Source organism: Cydia amplana, chromosome 8 (genome assembly GCF_948474715.1).
Source record: "Cydia amplana chromosome 8, ilCydAmpl1.1, whole genome shotgun sequence".
In the NCBI taxonomy this organism is placed as follows: Eukaryota; Metazoa; Arthropoda; class Insecta; order Lepidoptera; family Tortricidae; genus Cydia; species Cydia amplana.
The window spans coordinates 1302050-1318189 of NC_086076.1; the positions used below are offsets into that span (position 1 = coordinate 1302050).

Here is a 16140-nt window from a genome sequence, read left to right on the forward strand (position 1 = left end):
CGTCCTTTGTATGCTTTAAGCTCTGATCCTTCCGAACCGCTCGCGCTTACTCCTTCTCATTTTTTGACCACGTCTCCGTTGGAATTTTTACCCGCGGCTGATTTATCTGATGAACGCCCCGATTTGCTGTCACGGTTTTCATTAATGGACTCACTAGTGCAGTCGTATTGGAAGCGATTCAAAACGGAGTATTTACATAATTTGCAACAACGTGAAAAGTGGAATACTCCTTCAAATCCAATTAAAATTGGTACCGTAGTAATATTAAGCGTTGATAACGCTCCGCCTTTACAATGGCCAATAGGAATTATAACCAACGTCTATCCTAATAGCCAAGACGGAGTCATACGCGTGGCGGAAGTAAAGACGAAGACTGGAACGTATAAACGTCCAGTCATACGGTTATGTCCGTTACCGACTCAATAGGAGTCTTATTTTAGTTAAGAATCTTAGGTTTAGCTCGCGTCTAATATAGACCAATTAAATATAATACTTAATTTAGCTTAGCTTATATGTACGTTGTACTTCTTAGTTTATTGGCACGATTGTTGTGCATTATTATTTTTTAACCTTTTTTTTTTCTTTGGTTGAGGTGTTAGGTTAATTTATTGTTTTGTACTTTTACTACGAACTTAGCAAGTAACTTGGCACAATGACCATATGCCGCGATTATATTTTTTATAGTTTGAGCACTTTGGCTCTTTACATCCTTTTCTTTGAAGGGTTCCTTCAAGGCCGGGGGGATGTTGAGTTTCAAATTTGATATTTTTATTTAAGGTAGTTTTTTCCTATTATTTTAAATGTAGGTACTTGTGAAACGTTCTATACCCTTCCAAGCTACCTATCCTTTGCCAACGCGCACAAAGCCGTATTACCGTCTCGCTTCACGGCAGTCCTATGAGACGCCATCTTGTCGAATCAGTTCCTGAATCGATGCGGACCTAAACGCATCTTCTAATTGAAATAAATCAAAATGTAATGTGAAATTAGCAAAAACTGTTACAAACGGAGTGAAAGTGGCACAGGTGTACTGACGCTGAAGTTTGGGAAAGGTTTTATAAAGTGCTGGCCAGCTGAAGAATCCTACAACGAGATCACCAGGTATGTGCGCAGGCATTTCTCCTAATCCTTAAATCTGGGCGTCAAACAAGTACTTTCTTATTTTAATTTCCTAACATACAGTCCACTTAAAATCCCTTCTGGTGTCTTGAGGGCTCCCATACATATTTCCCCGTGTATTTTTATTTCCGCATAAATATTGGTTTAAAGGCACTACCAGTAGGTAATGTAGGTAGGAGTTACAATCTCTTCTGATGTTACAATCCTGGCAACTCTCTCATACTGTTGAATCTGTTTAGTAACGTCGCACATGACCACAAGCGTAGCGAGTGGTTAAAAAAGTGGAATCTTGAGTGTTGCGAGGGTTTCAAGGTACGAGAGGAGAACAAACTTTTCTGCCCTGATGAAACTTTTCTGCACAAACGAGACGTTTTCATCACACTATACTACACCAGGCATTATACTAGCTGTAAAACATTACAAATCTAAATTAATGCTTTTAAAAATTGTCCGTTATAAACCATCATCCATCCATCCTTCCGGTTAATATGAGCAAACAACTAGAAATTTGCACTTTAGATAGAGGACTGTTTTCAAAGAATGAAGAGAGTCTTTTCAATTCGGATATTCTGAGTAATACTTTTTAATTCAGACTAGGTATTCACTATTCAGAGTACCTTTTATCGCAAAGTATTTGTATTTTTAAAAAGTATTTTGAAAATACCTATTTTGTATTTTGTATTTGAAATACAAATTCAAAAACTATTTTGTATTTTGCATTTGAAATAGTATATCAAGGAAGTATTTGTATTTTGTATTTAAATACTTTTTATAAAGTATTTTTCACATCTCTGGTCACGCGGCATTGTATTTCTATCGGAGCATCGTTAATAATAGCGTAAGCGCCATCGACAATAAGGTCCCTTTTCATAGATAACGTCACATATGACCTCCACAATATTACTAGCTGTGGTGTACCTATCTACTATCTAAAGCCACGCATACATCAGCGCAACATATGCGTTGCTGGCGTTAGTTGGGGACGCTGGGTTGCTGCCTATAGCTGCCTTATTATGCTGTATGCATTCTAATGGTCAGTCTTACTTGATTCTCTTATTGGCACTGGTTCAAATCATACAGTTAGCTTCAAATAGACAACACCTTTGAGAAGGTGTTAGGATATATTTTTTCAAGCCGTAGACGTCCACGACTATACTAATATAATAACAGTATCTCGAGGGCTATACCTACTCATATCATACTCCGGTATCTAATGGAGTGAATCGTACTTGTCATGAACTCTAAGCTCTATTTTACATGTCGACTTTTTATCTCCATAGTATACTTATACCCGTGTGCGTAACTCCATTTGTTCATTATTTCTACTTATACGATACAATACAAATACCTACTCTTTATTGCACTTCTCATTACATCAGGAAACAGTACAAAGAATACAGAAAAGAAGGGCCTACTTATACTTATTAAATATAAATAAATATAAATATTATAGGACATTCTAACACAGATTGACTAAGTCCCACAGTAAGCTCAAGAAGGCTTGTGTTGTGGGTACTCAGACAACGATATATATTATATACAAATACATAAATACATAGAAAACACCCAAGACTCGAGAACAAATATCTGTGCTCATCACACAAATAAATGCCCTTACTGGGATTCGAACCCAGGACCGCGGCTTCACAGGCAGGGTCACTACCAACTACGCTAGACCAGTCGTCAAACATCACGACACGACGACTTATTGACATAATTTATTTTGTTGCAGCCAAACAACGGGCCCGGTCAGCGCTGCTCCTATCTCGCGAACCGCCAGCCACCAGTAACATGTCCGCGCCGCCGACGTTGCTGTACGCTGAACCGCTCTACAGAACCTAAACTGTCAAGCCCTTTATGAGTTATCTGTGGTATAAATGAAGGTGGGATTTCAATGCCGTGCCTTTAACCTTTTGGACGCCAATGACCGATATATCCGCACCGTAGGTTCAACGCCAAAGACCGATTAATCGGTCACAGACCACAGAGCAACATGACCTACGTGCATATGCATAAAGTTTAATTTCAGTTTTGACACTTCGGTGACGTGGCGTCAGCGTGACAGCGTTTGTGTTTGACACGGCGTCGAAGAGTTTAATTAAGGACGCTAAGCCGATGAACTTCGTACATTGACCCGTCATTTCTTATCTCCATCGCGCTCCATGCCACTGTACTAGCGGGACAGCAATGTAATTATGCGCGTACAATAAGATAGGAAATGGCGTGTCAACAGTACCGTGTTTACCATAAGGGCACACGGGTCCCGTGCCCAAGGCCGCCATCCTCAGAGGACCCCGAAGGACAGACAGTAACAGTATATTTGATTACCCATAATAAATAGAAGATCATAGTAGAAAAATGTTAGTTAAATTAGCTTTCTAAAAGGGCCCCAAATTCTTATGTATGTGGCCAAACACAAAAGCTGTCACTCAGACGCCACATCATTGAAGTGTCAAAACTGAAGTTGAACTTTATGTAGGTATATGCACGTAGGTCGATGTTGCTCTGTAGTCTGTGACCGATTAATCGGTCTTTAGCGTTGAATCTACGGTGCGGATATATCGGTCATTGGCGTCCAAAAGGTTAAGACGACCCTGCGTGTCAATGCACGATATTCGTCGCGCTAAGCGTCCTTACTATACTTGCCATCAGAAACGTTAGTTCGCCCATATGAATTGGGTGGATTAACATTTTATTGTCATTGTCACGAATTGTGAAAGATTTCTTTGATATGTCACTCCACAGAACAAGTTAGAATGGCGATGCGAGCAGGGTACGTGTCGCCGCCGGTTTTGAGCAAACGCTCGCATGCTACTCGCCCGCGCTGACCCAAAAACGAAGTAAACATGCCTTTTGCGCCACAATAACCTTCAGATTAAGAAGCCAAACATCAAATCTGTCTAAAGGAGGCGTATCCATTCACCACGAACACAAGTCTTTACTACCGTTGCGCGAGTGTTAGTAAATGTGGAGAGGAACGAGCGGCGACACCGGTTCCGATACTAACTGCGCGCGATAGCCATTCTAACCTCTTTAATATGTTCTGTGTGTCACTTCTTAAACTCTCTTTTCTGTGCCTTAAACTTCTTTAATATGTTATTAAGCTTGCTATTGTTATTCTGCTGACGGGACAATAACAGGAGATAGTTGATTGACCCTAATACCTAATCGTCCTAAATGACGGATTATGATGACGAATCCAGTATCTAGAAATTTTCTTCAAATTAATTTTCTAGTTATAGCCCGAAAGTTTGCGCATAGATTCGATTGAATAAATTACAAAGTAAAGTAAAGTAAATTCTTTATTTGCATTAAATGTGGTTAACAGTAACCATTAACCATTGGAACGGATGTTTTGATATACCGTTACCGGTACCGTTACCGTTAACGGTAACGGTTACCGTTAACAGTAACGGTATATCAAAACATCGGGTATACCTATTCAATTTTACACGGGCATAATATCGTAGATATAAAGATATAAATTTTTAAGGTTGTGAGTTGGCTATAGGTACTATACAATTTTAACTCATGATCGCTTACATTTTTAATACTTATAGGTAGGTAAGTACCTATACCAATTAATACATTTTTGTATTCTGTCAGTTCCCGATAGACCCGATGTTTTGATGTACTTGTATATTATTTTGTAAAACAGATATTTACAAACAGAGATACTTATATTAGTAAAAACACCCCGTTTTATTACATTCATATATAAGAACACATCACTATTAAGAACACATCACTATAAATAAGTCTGAAAAATAACTTTATGGAACGTAAATATTTCTTTATCGGACGGTTGGTGGTAGTATAATACTTATTATCTGCGGGCTCAGCACGGTTCCATTTTTATCGACTATCACTATGCCCGTCACTTTCGCACTTACATACTTGTTAGAACGTGACAGGCATGGTGATAAACGATAAAAATGCGACCGTGCTACTAGGGCTGTTATGGTATTTTATCCATTCAGACAGGTTATTTTACAAATTGTAAATATTATTTAAGGATTTTATACATAAGCTCTATCATGTACAAACTTGTGTCATGAAACTTAAGATAAGTGTGATAGTAAATCATAAATAATATATAAATTATTAATATTTTTCTATGATTTTAAAGGTACCTAAATATTTAATAACCTGTATATAGAAAATAAATTATTTGTGTTTTTAAATGGTGTTTTATTATCAATTACAAATTGTCATTCATTTATTATGTCGGCTCTATAGCCCCTATGGGCTATTCATAAATTACGTCATTTCAAATTAGGGGGGGGGGTCTGGACATCGGATGATGGTAGCATGACGTAGGAGGAAACGGGGTCATTCGAAGCATGATTTTTGGATGATCTTAGGGGGGGGGGGGGGGGGGGTTTAAAATCGTCAAAATAGATGACGTAATTTATGAACAGCCCCATACACACTTGTCGAGAGCCCCTCGCCGAGTCTCGGCACCGCTCCGATCCAATTGAAGAAGCGCGAGACGAGAAGGGAGCAGCATGTACACACTCGTTCTCGGCCTGTCTCGTCTCGGGGACGACGAGTGTGTATTTTTGCTCGGAAAACATATAAAAACTCAAAAATGCGCGTTTTCCCAGAGATAAGACTTAGCTAGATCGATTTTTCGCCCCCAAAAACCCCCATATAGCAAATTTCATCGAAATCGTTAGAGCCGTTTCCGAGATTCCAAATATATACTTATATATAAAGAAATAAATAAATAAACAAGAATTGCTCGTTTAAAGGTGCAAAAAATAAATAAATAAATAAACAAGAATTGCTCGTTTAAAGGTATTAGATTATTGTATATTGCCACACACATACAAGAATACAAAGACGATAAAATCAAAACAAACAAAAAGACATGTTGAACTAGAACAGCAACTATTAAATTAACATAATTCCTTAAGTCTATCTATGTGATAAACAAACAATAGTGTGACAATAGGGATGGACTCAGCAATATTAAGTACTTAGTTATTTTTTATGCAAGGTAAGCCAACCTCGCAGTACAGTGTGTCCCAGAACTCCACGCTCTGCTTCTCAGCGAAGCTTCCCGCCGTCGACTGTACGTTGATGTCTAGGTATTCCTTGTTCTGACCCGTGTATACCGGCCATTCTGGACTTGGGTTGCTGGAAAATACAAACAGAGTGGAAGCATGATTTTAGGGCACTAAAATCATCCAAAAATCATGCTAAACCTGAGATAAAGAAACAGTGTGTTTTACGGTTTCTAATATTTTCTAAAATACTGTTTTAAACCTACACAGTACGTCGGTACACATACACACTACGCGCCTATCGAATTTGTAATAGCAAAAATAAATTTTAATTTCAAAATAAACTACCTATGATGAATACTAATAAATCTAATAATCAACGGTGGGACTATTTTGGCAATAGAAGTATAGTTTTATAATCCTTAACTAGCATTTAGAATCTTAGATGAGAGAACACTAACCTCGTTTTAGCAAAATCCGTCCACAATTTAGTCATCTTCGATACGTAATCCTTCAATTTTTCTTGCGATTCGTAAGCATCTTTAGTATAATTATTAGAAAACATATAAAATACGTCGTCTCCATGGCAGGCTCCTTTCAAATCCAAATCTAAATTACTTACTAGTAATATCTTTTCATAATTAAGTTCAGTGTCGAAACTGAACCTGTACATATAAATGGGACTGTTGTGTTTAGAATACAAGTAGGTAAATCTGTGCGTGTTATACACTAAATACAAGTCAGACAACATAGTGACAATCACCTTATAATCATCTTTTGTGTACTCTCTGTCACCAATATAGAATTTTCTAATCCTTTTACCCATATCATTCATTTTTTCTTGGGTTAGTTTCTCAGCGATTTCACTAGGCACGTCGTAGGAGGGATTGTTATTGTAAATGTCTAACTTTCCTAATCTATCTTGAATCACCAAAATGGCTTCAGCTGAGTTATATCCTAATATCAATGGAACTTTACGAATTCTTTTCGACTGAAGTATATCCAAAGGATATTCGCTTAGAAACGCTTCGACATTATCAAATTTCTTTTCGACAACTGGCAAAAATCGCGCAGGGAGTCCTCTATACAGCTCATCGTCCGTACTCGTAGCAATTGTCAAGTTAGTTAGGTTCGCTGCTGGTAGAGATCTTAAAAACTCGAGCAGCTCGGTGGTATTATTCGTGTCTCTTCCTAAATATTTTCCAACTCTGAATGCCCTGCTCTTGCTGCCTTCACCTATCGCCCCATCTTGGACACTAGTACCACTTTGCGCGATAACTTTATGAAATAGTCCTATAGTCATCGGCGACAAAATATGATGAGACACAGAGCAAGCCCCGGCACTCTCCCCAAAAATTGTAATATTATCGGGATCTCCTCCAAACTTTGCAATATTCTCCTTTATCCACTCCAAAGCAGCGACTTGGTCCTTCATACCCGCATTGCCAGGAACCTCAGGGGTTTCCACACATATGAATCCAAGCACTTCAAGTCTGTAGTTCAAAGTGACCAGGACAACATCCTGTTTAACGAGAAACTTTGGTCCGTACAGGACATCGTTTCCAGATCCAGTTATGTAGGATCCTCCGTGGATATAGACCATGACAGGTGTGCGACCATGGAGGGATTTCGTGAAGACGTTGAGGAACAAGCAGTCTTCGCTGCCTTGGAAGACGGAGTCAAATTGCGCGCATATGGAACCATATTCGGTCGCTTGGCGTATGCCTTCCCAGGATTGAGGCGGCAGGGGAGCCTGGAAAAATAACAAAACTAAATACAGTTCAGTTCTACAGCAACTCAATACTCAGGTCGACAAAAAATCATGTCGTGTCTCCCTACGATTTCTTAAAGGTCTATATTACAAGTTAATGCTTACATGAATATGGTGAACCTTATCAATGGCATATAGGTAGCCTTTTTTGTTTAGAATATATTAAGGAATATTTCTTGACACTTTTCAATATTCGAAAAACTTTCAACCGGGACATATTTCTTTGGTTACGTCCCCTCTTGGTTACGTCAGGGGCAGGGGAGGGAACGCTAGTGTGCGTAAAGCACCATACCCAAAGGTATCATACTAGGTACATTAGTTTCAAACCGGAATTAAATAGTTTGTCTTTCCCATACATTAGAACATAACTTGACCGAATCGCATACCCTGAACCGCAGCTGCCCCAGTGGTGGCTGGGCATACGGGATGCCCCTGAAACTGGAGTAAGTTGATCCATCATACAGCGTGTCTGTAGCACCCTGTAGATGCCCTTGCTTCACTGTCACTATCAGCTCATTCTGTAAATTAATATAATTAGGATTAGGTAGATTTTTAATGCCTTTCATCCCTTCGTATGTAGGATTGTTATCTACTATTTAATTTACTAATTAGGTAGGTATAATTAAGTAGGTATAAAAGCCGAAACACATTATTAAAACGTGACGTGACGCAACCCCACGCGACGCGTGTTGAGTCGAATAAAATTGTATTATCTACTTATTTTGTATGACCATTGAATACCCGACGCGACGTCACGTGGAGTATTCATAGTGTGACTGAGTTAATAACCCGCGTGTTTCGGCCTCCAGACACGGCAAATATCCAACTTCGTTTTAGTGTCGAAAAATGTGCGAGACATGCGATTAACACACCTAATCAAATAAGGATCCAAGTTCCGCTCTGTTAATCCAGCGTCCAGCTGTGTAAACTGCCTGGCTATAGAAAAGGATTTTGGCAAGCGTTGGAATACCGAGCACTAGTTAGGCTAGACCAAGAAAATTCTGCAGAGATTTTGACAGCACATGCACGTGCCAGTGTCATTTATAAGTACGTCATAAATTCATAGAAGTTTGACGTTTAAAATAACACCTGCACTGCATGTGCTGTCAAAATCTCTGCAGACTTTTCTTGGTTCAAGTTTAGGTACTTTATTAATAAATATCAGGGAGATCGAGCTTTGCTCGGAAAACTTATAAAAACTAAAAAATGCGCGTTTTCGCAGAGATAATACCTAGCTAGATGGATTTTTCGCCCCCGAAAACCTTACCTTTAGTATTAGATACACAATTTTTTTACAATGTGGGTCACTCTGTTCTCCATACATTTTTTATTCACCACAAGCGATCAAACTTGTTGAAAGTTTTAAGAAAACTTTGAAAAAATCGGTATAAAGCTCTAACACACGTCCATAAAAATTAATATTGAGCATAAACATGACGAGAAATCACTTAATTTGTGGCAATCACTTAATATTAAGTATATGTAATATTTTCCAATGCATCTTTTTTGTAATGACTGTTTGTGCCAAAATAAAGAGAAAAAAGAGAAAAAAAAATGTAGTCGGTCATTGAAGTGAAAGAAAGTACCAAGAAAAGTTCACTTTTCTTTTATCGCTTGTGGTGAATAAAAAAATTACGGAGGCCAGTGTGACCAATTTTCTAAAAATGTGATTAGAGTCTGTACGAAAAGAGAAGAGTCGTGAAATGTGTGGGATCCAATACATACTACGACTCTTCTCTTTCCGCGCAGACTCTACATAATAATAATGATTCTGACACATGCTATTTAAATCTTTACAAATAATGAAAAAAAAAAGAATGAAAACTTCGATTATCTCGAAAACCACAAAACTTTTACTAGACCTACATTAATTAAGTCAATTTTCTGGAGCAGCCTAATAACTAATAAGGTTAGAAGGTTTATCGGTGGTTAGAAGGTAGCCCATTAACTACCGACCCGGTATATGAAAATCGATTTTACAAAGGAATGCTTATTAATTGTAAATTGATTTACACTGACAAATAAATCAAGTCATAAAAATATAAATCTAAGTAAACCTGACCACTTTACCTCAGTTGTTCTCAGCCAGTGGTAAAAGGGGAGAAAAAATGTGGTAGGGTGCATTGGGGTAAATGCGAAGGCGGGGTAATTTCGAAACTGGCAAATATCTACTAAACTAGAAACACTTTCTACTGTAGCAAACAGTACGCAAAATGCCATGTAAGCGTTGCAGCGGCGTAAATGTTGCTAAAGTATGAAGTGTTTCTAGTTTAGTAGATATTTGCCAGTTTCGAAATAACCCCGCCTTCGCATTTATCCCAATGCACTATATTTAACAATTGGCGGAAACAGATGGGCATACACGTGAATACTATATTAGTCTAAATCAAATTTGCAAATAAATTGAAACATGTTCATCTTATAATTTCCAATATTATTTGAAATAAAGAAAGGATACCCATAGCTTACCTCTGCACAAACTGTGCATCTTAAATAAATCAAGTGAATACAGAAGAAAACTAGCAAATTACTATACATTTTCACAGGGCGAGAGCTCAACGCTCAACTACTAATGAGTTTGAAACACGTGCGATCAGACCTTTAAATACAGGTATTTTCGCGTAACGTTATGATTAACACTATAAAATAACGTTATTTTATCCGGTATTTTACCGGTATTATTTAAACGGTTAATGAACGAAAAAATAATGTTATATACTTAGCACCTTATACCTTTAAACGAGCAATTCTTTTATAAGTATATAGGGGAGATGTGTGCAAAATGATCCCCTTAAGGGACAAACTTTACTGTGTTCAAAGTTGACGAGAAAAACACTAGATTTATATATTTATGAATATCTATAGACTTATCTAAGCAACTGCATACTCAATTCTCATATTTGCATGTAGTTAATTAGTTATGTTTTCTAAAAGTCTAATAAAGTTAAAGGATCATTTTATACCGTTGTATGGATAATACGATCGCTAGGGTTAAAATGGTCAAGATGATTCCTTTGTGATATCATAATTTCTTCGTCTAAATCATTTAAGCCAGTCGATTCTAGTGTTTCTTTATTTCCAGAAGATGTATGCGGTCTTTTTTCTCGTTTGGCCTTCTTTTTAACGCCACCACAGGTAGGTACAGATTCTGCTTGCTATTTTAAAAGGCGATCGCGACGCACCTGCGTCGGTGTAAGATTGAAAGGGTTTTTCATGAGAGGTAAGATGAAAAGTGAAGCGTGTAACGAAGCATTACGTTACGGAAGGCTTTTTATCTTACCCCTTATGATAAACCCTTTCAAACTTACCCTAACGCACCTTACGTACACTTTCATACTTACTTCATTTGTAACATCATGTTACTAACATGAAAGATGACGGCCGACGACCAGTGAGTGACTAAAGACCAATAAAGACCCAATAATAGACATTGGCTACTGCCACAACACATTGCGACTATAATATATTATATTGGAACACTATTATAAAACTATATATTGTAATCTTTTAGTTATGACACTTAGAGACATTTACACCTCTAAATAATTTTAAATTATAGTTTTTGTATCTTTGTGTTTTTTTTTCAATACTATTATCATAGTTTTTTTTGTTGTTCGACATTTAGAGACTTTAAATACAGATCTATGTAATACTTTAGTTTGATTTGATATTTGCGGCTTAGTTGTATTTTATAAAGAAAAAAAGAAAAAAAGGCAGACAATACAAGAGATAGTCAGATGATTTAAAGAAAACTGCTGGTCCACTATGGAACCGACTAGCCAGAGACAGAGAAGCATGGAAGGCAATGGAGGAGGCCTTTGTGTCAAAAGGACACGTCGAGCCGACGGTTGTTGCAAACACATAAATAAATAAATAAATATTGTATAAAATATTATTAACTGTATGTTCGATAATAAAAGGCTTTGAAATTGAAATTGAAATTGTATTTTATAATTGTTGATGTGTTTTTTTATCGCTGTATGTAAATTCCATGTTGACATGTAAAAGTGCCCTTGTGGCCTATTTGCTGAATAAATGTTGATGTTTGATTGTACTACAGTCTTAATATAATATGTATTCATGACTTAGTTATTTTTTATGCAAGGCAAGCCAGTCTCGCAGTACAGTGTGTCCCAGAACTCTACGCTCTGCTTCTCAGCGAAGCTTCCCGCTGTCGATTGTACGTTGATGTCTAGGTATCCCTTGTTCTTCGTCGTGTATACCGGCCATCTTGGTGCAGCGCAGTAGTCTGGAGTTGGGTTGCTGAAAAATACAAACATAGAGTAGTTGAAACTATCAGGTAGACAAATACAATTAGTACCCAATGGTCCTACATAAACAGAAATACATAATAGGGTATATGGGGTAAAAGAATCCTCATACTGTTTCTTTTACCCCATCATCTGATCTTTATAAAAGGATTACCTAATTCTAGTTTGTAACGAATTCTTGAGCATTTATTTACATTTTTTTTGAAAAAGGCAAATTAATACCTATATCTCAGTTTTACCCAAATAGGTTTAATAAGTAGTTTTAATACATAATTAAGTGTATCAAATCTTTTACTACCACAACCTGTGAGCAAAGATTATTAAAATTAAGTGTCAATCCAAGTTCAAAAGAAGAGAACTGGCGACGCAGCGGCCGTGTATAATAAAACATGAAATTTGGTTAATTTATTAAGAGTCTTAAGGCTAACTAGAACCCCAATTTTCATGAATCTAGCTAAACCGGTTATTAAGATACAAACATCTAAAAATCAGGATTTTTCTCGCTGGCTGACTCACCTATCATCAAAAACCTAACCCACTTCCAGATGACCGAGAAAGTTGAAATTTGTCATCCAGAAACAGTTTTTATTTACCCAATAATGCGCCTATCGAATTTGTAATAGCAAAAAAAAAATTAGTTTCTAAATAAACTATGATGAATACTAATAATAACGGTGGGCCAAATTTTGGTAATAGAAGTAGTTTTATAATTTATCCTTAACTAGTAGAATTTAGAATCTTAGATGAGAGAACACTAACCTCGTTTTAGCAAAATCCGTCCATAATTTAGTCACCTTCGATACGTAATCCTTCAATTTTTGTTGCGATTCGTAAGCATCTTTAGTATAATTACTAGAAAACATATAAAATACGTCGTCTCCATGGCAGGCTCCTTTCAAATCCAAATCCAAATTACCTAGTATTAATTTCTTTACAAAATTAAGGTCAGTGTCGAAACTGAACCTGTACATATAAATGGGACTGTTGTGTTTAGAATACAAGTAGGTAAATCTGTGCGTGTTATACACTAAATGCAAGTCAGACAACATAGTGACAATCACCTTATAATCATCTTTTGTGTACTCTCTGTCACCAATATAGAACTTTCTAATCCTTTTACCCATATCATTCATTTTTTCTTGGGTTAGTTTCTCAGCGATTTCTCTAGGCACATCGTAGGAGGGATTGTTATTGTAAATGTCTAACTTTCCTAATCTATCTTTGATCGCCGTAATGGCTTCAGCGGAGTTATATCCTAACACCAATGGAAATTTACGAATTCTTTTCGACTGAAGTGTATTTAAAGGATAGTCACTTAGAAACGCTTCGACATTATCAAATTTCTTTTCGACAACTGGCAAAAATCGCCCAGGCAATCCTCTATACATCTCATCGTCCGTACTCGTAGCAATTGTCAAGTTAGTTAGGTTCGCTGCTGGTAGAGATCTTAAAAACTCAAGCAGCTCAGTGGTATTTTTCGTGTCTCTTCCTAAATATTTTCCAACTCTGAATGCCCTGCTCTTGCTGCCTTCACCTAACGCCCAATCATGGATACTAGTACCACTTTGTGCGATAACTTTATGAAATAGTCCTCTAGTCATCGGCGACGAAATATGATGTGTCACTGAGCAAGCCCCGACACTCTCCCCAAAAATCGTAATATTATCGGGATCTCCTCCAAACTTTGCAATATTTTCCTTTATCCACTTCAACGCAGCGACTTGGTCCTTCATACCCGCATTGCCAGGAACCTCAGGGGTTTCCACACTTAAGAATCCAAGCACTTCAAGTCTGTAGTTCAAAGTGACCAGGACAACATGTTGAACGAGAAACTTTGGTCCATATAGGTCATCGTTTCCAGATCCGGTTATGTAGGATCCTCCGTGGATGTAGATCATGACAGGTGTGCGACCATGGAGGGATTTCGTGAAGACGTTGAGGAACAAGCAGTTTTCGCTGCCTTTGAAGACGGAGTCTGTTTGCGCGCAAATGGAACCATATTCGGTCGCTTGGCGTGTGCCTTTCCAGGATTTTGGTGGCAGGGGAGCCTGGGGAAATAACAAAACTAAATACAGTTCAGTTCTACAGCAACTCAGTAATGTTAGGTCGACATAAGTCATGTCGTGTCTCCCTACGATTTCTTTAAGGTCTATATTACAAGTTAATACATGAATATGGTGAACCTTATCAATGGCATATAACCTGTTTTGATTAGAATATATTAAGGATTATTTCTTACATTGACACTTTTGAATACCTACTCAAAAAACTTTCAACCGGGACATATTTCGTTAAAGGGGGTTTCGTCAGGGGCAGGGGAGGGAACGCTAATTTGACCGAATCACACCCTTATAGCCAGGGTAGACACTAAGTTGTATAAAGAATGCATACCCTGAACCTCAGCTGCCCCAGTGGTGCCTGGGCATACGGGATAGCCTTGAAACTGTAGTAAGTTGATCCATCATACAGCGTGTCTGTAGCACCCTGTAGCTTCCCTTGCTTCACTGTTACTATCAGCTCATTCTGTAAATTAATATAATTAGGATTAGATTTTTTTTGTGCCCTTCGTTAACAATCTACTACCCTTAATTTACTACTTACGTATAAAGGCCGAATCACATTATTAAAACTTGACGCGACGCAAACCCACGCCACGAGTCGAATCAAATTGCATTACTTACTTTGTATGACCAGAATCACACTAGGGCTTATGAATAATAGAATACACATAGACATATGCGATTTACACCAAATCAAATAAGGACCCAACCGCTCTGTATTCCAGCGTCAAGCTGTGTACATAAATTGTCGGCCGGGCTATTAGTTATATTTAGAGCCGGATTGGCAAGCGTTGAAATGCCGAGCACTTACCTAATTTAGTTAACACTGGTAATATATAAGAAAAATAATTCCAGGTTACGAGAAAGGTATGAATGAATGTGGAGGGATGTACGAGGCAAGGAAAACCGAGGCAAAGGTGGATGGACTGTGTGAGCGAGAGGGACGAATGCAAGTGAATGATGATATTGATGGTTGATGAGCTGACGGGCGACAGAGATATGGAGGAAAAGCTGCAGGACATGCTGCGCCGACCCCAAGTGAATGGGACAAGGGCAATCGAATGATGAAGTTAGGTACCACAAACATATTTGAAATGTTAATACCAATTAGGGGGCATATTTTTAACCCTTTAACCATTTGACATTTTTTTCTAGTTCTTCGATTTCGAACCGTTACACTTATAGTAGAGATGGGTTTTTGTTTTAAAGAATTTGAGCGCTCTAAATTATCCCTTTAATGCGTAGCGGCAACATAAATACTTGCCATACTTTAAATTCTCGCCATAAAACTAAAATTGGTGAATAAATTGGAATGACTCCAATTTCTTCTCAGATCAAATCGGTCGATTTGATCAACCGCATCCTGTCTGGATTCCACTTATTGAATACTATAGTCATAGTCTATGATCTATGATTGAAACATTGTTCATCTTATAATGTCCGTATATAGATTTCCCAGTATTATTTGTAATAAAGAAAGAATAAGCATACCTTTGTACAAACTGTGCATCTTAAATAAAGCAAGTGTACACAGAAAAAAACTAACAAATTACAATACGTATACATTCTCACAGGGCGAGAGCTCAACTACTGAGTTTGAAACACGTACATCAGACCTTTAAGTAAATATTTTCGCGTAACGTTATGATTAACACTAGGTGTTGCCCTCGACTTCGTACGCGTGGATTTGTATATTAGTGGTTATATATTCTACATTAGCTTAGAACATTATGCAGCAAAAGATTGCAGTAGGACGGTTAATCATTTGTTAATTATTAATATTATACAACGCATGAGACTTGTCTTTCACAACCTACGAAGTTTCAAGCCCCTAACTGAATTAAAATTGCTCTCGATATAACACTTAGAAAAAACACTTATTGTAAATTCTTAAACACACTGTTATAATT

General features: G+C 37.6%; 2 protein-coding genes across 2 annotated transcripts; both read right to left on the reverse strand.

Moving 5' to 3' along the window:
- Window positions 1-6561: 6561 nt before the first annotated feature.
- On the reverse strand, window positions 6562-8413 carry LOC134650391 (esterase FE4-like). Its single transcript, XM_063505345.1, has 2 exons — window positions 8286-8413; window positions 6562-7881 (listed from the first exon to the last, which is right to left on the reverse strand). The coding sequence occupies exon 2, from the start codon at window positions 7729-7731 to the stop codon at window positions 6562-6564; it is 1170 nt and encodes a 389-aa protein (XP_063361415.1). The 5' UTR covers window positions 7732-7881; window positions 8286-8413.
- A 3571-nt stretch (window positions 8414-11984) lies between these two features.
- Window positions 11985-15810, reverse strand: LOC134649963 (esterase FE4-like). The gene is made up of 4 exons (XM_063504769.1): window positions 15722-15810; window positions 14562-14693; window positions 12930-14218; window positions 11985-12162 (listed from the first exon to the last, which is right to left on the reverse strand). The coding sequence occupies exons 1-4, from the start codon at window positions 15794-15796 to the stop codon at window positions 11985-11987; spliced, it is 1674 nt and encodes a 557-aa protein (XP_063360839.1). The 5' UTR covers window positions 15797-15810.
- Window positions 15811-16140: the final 330 nt, after the last annotated feature.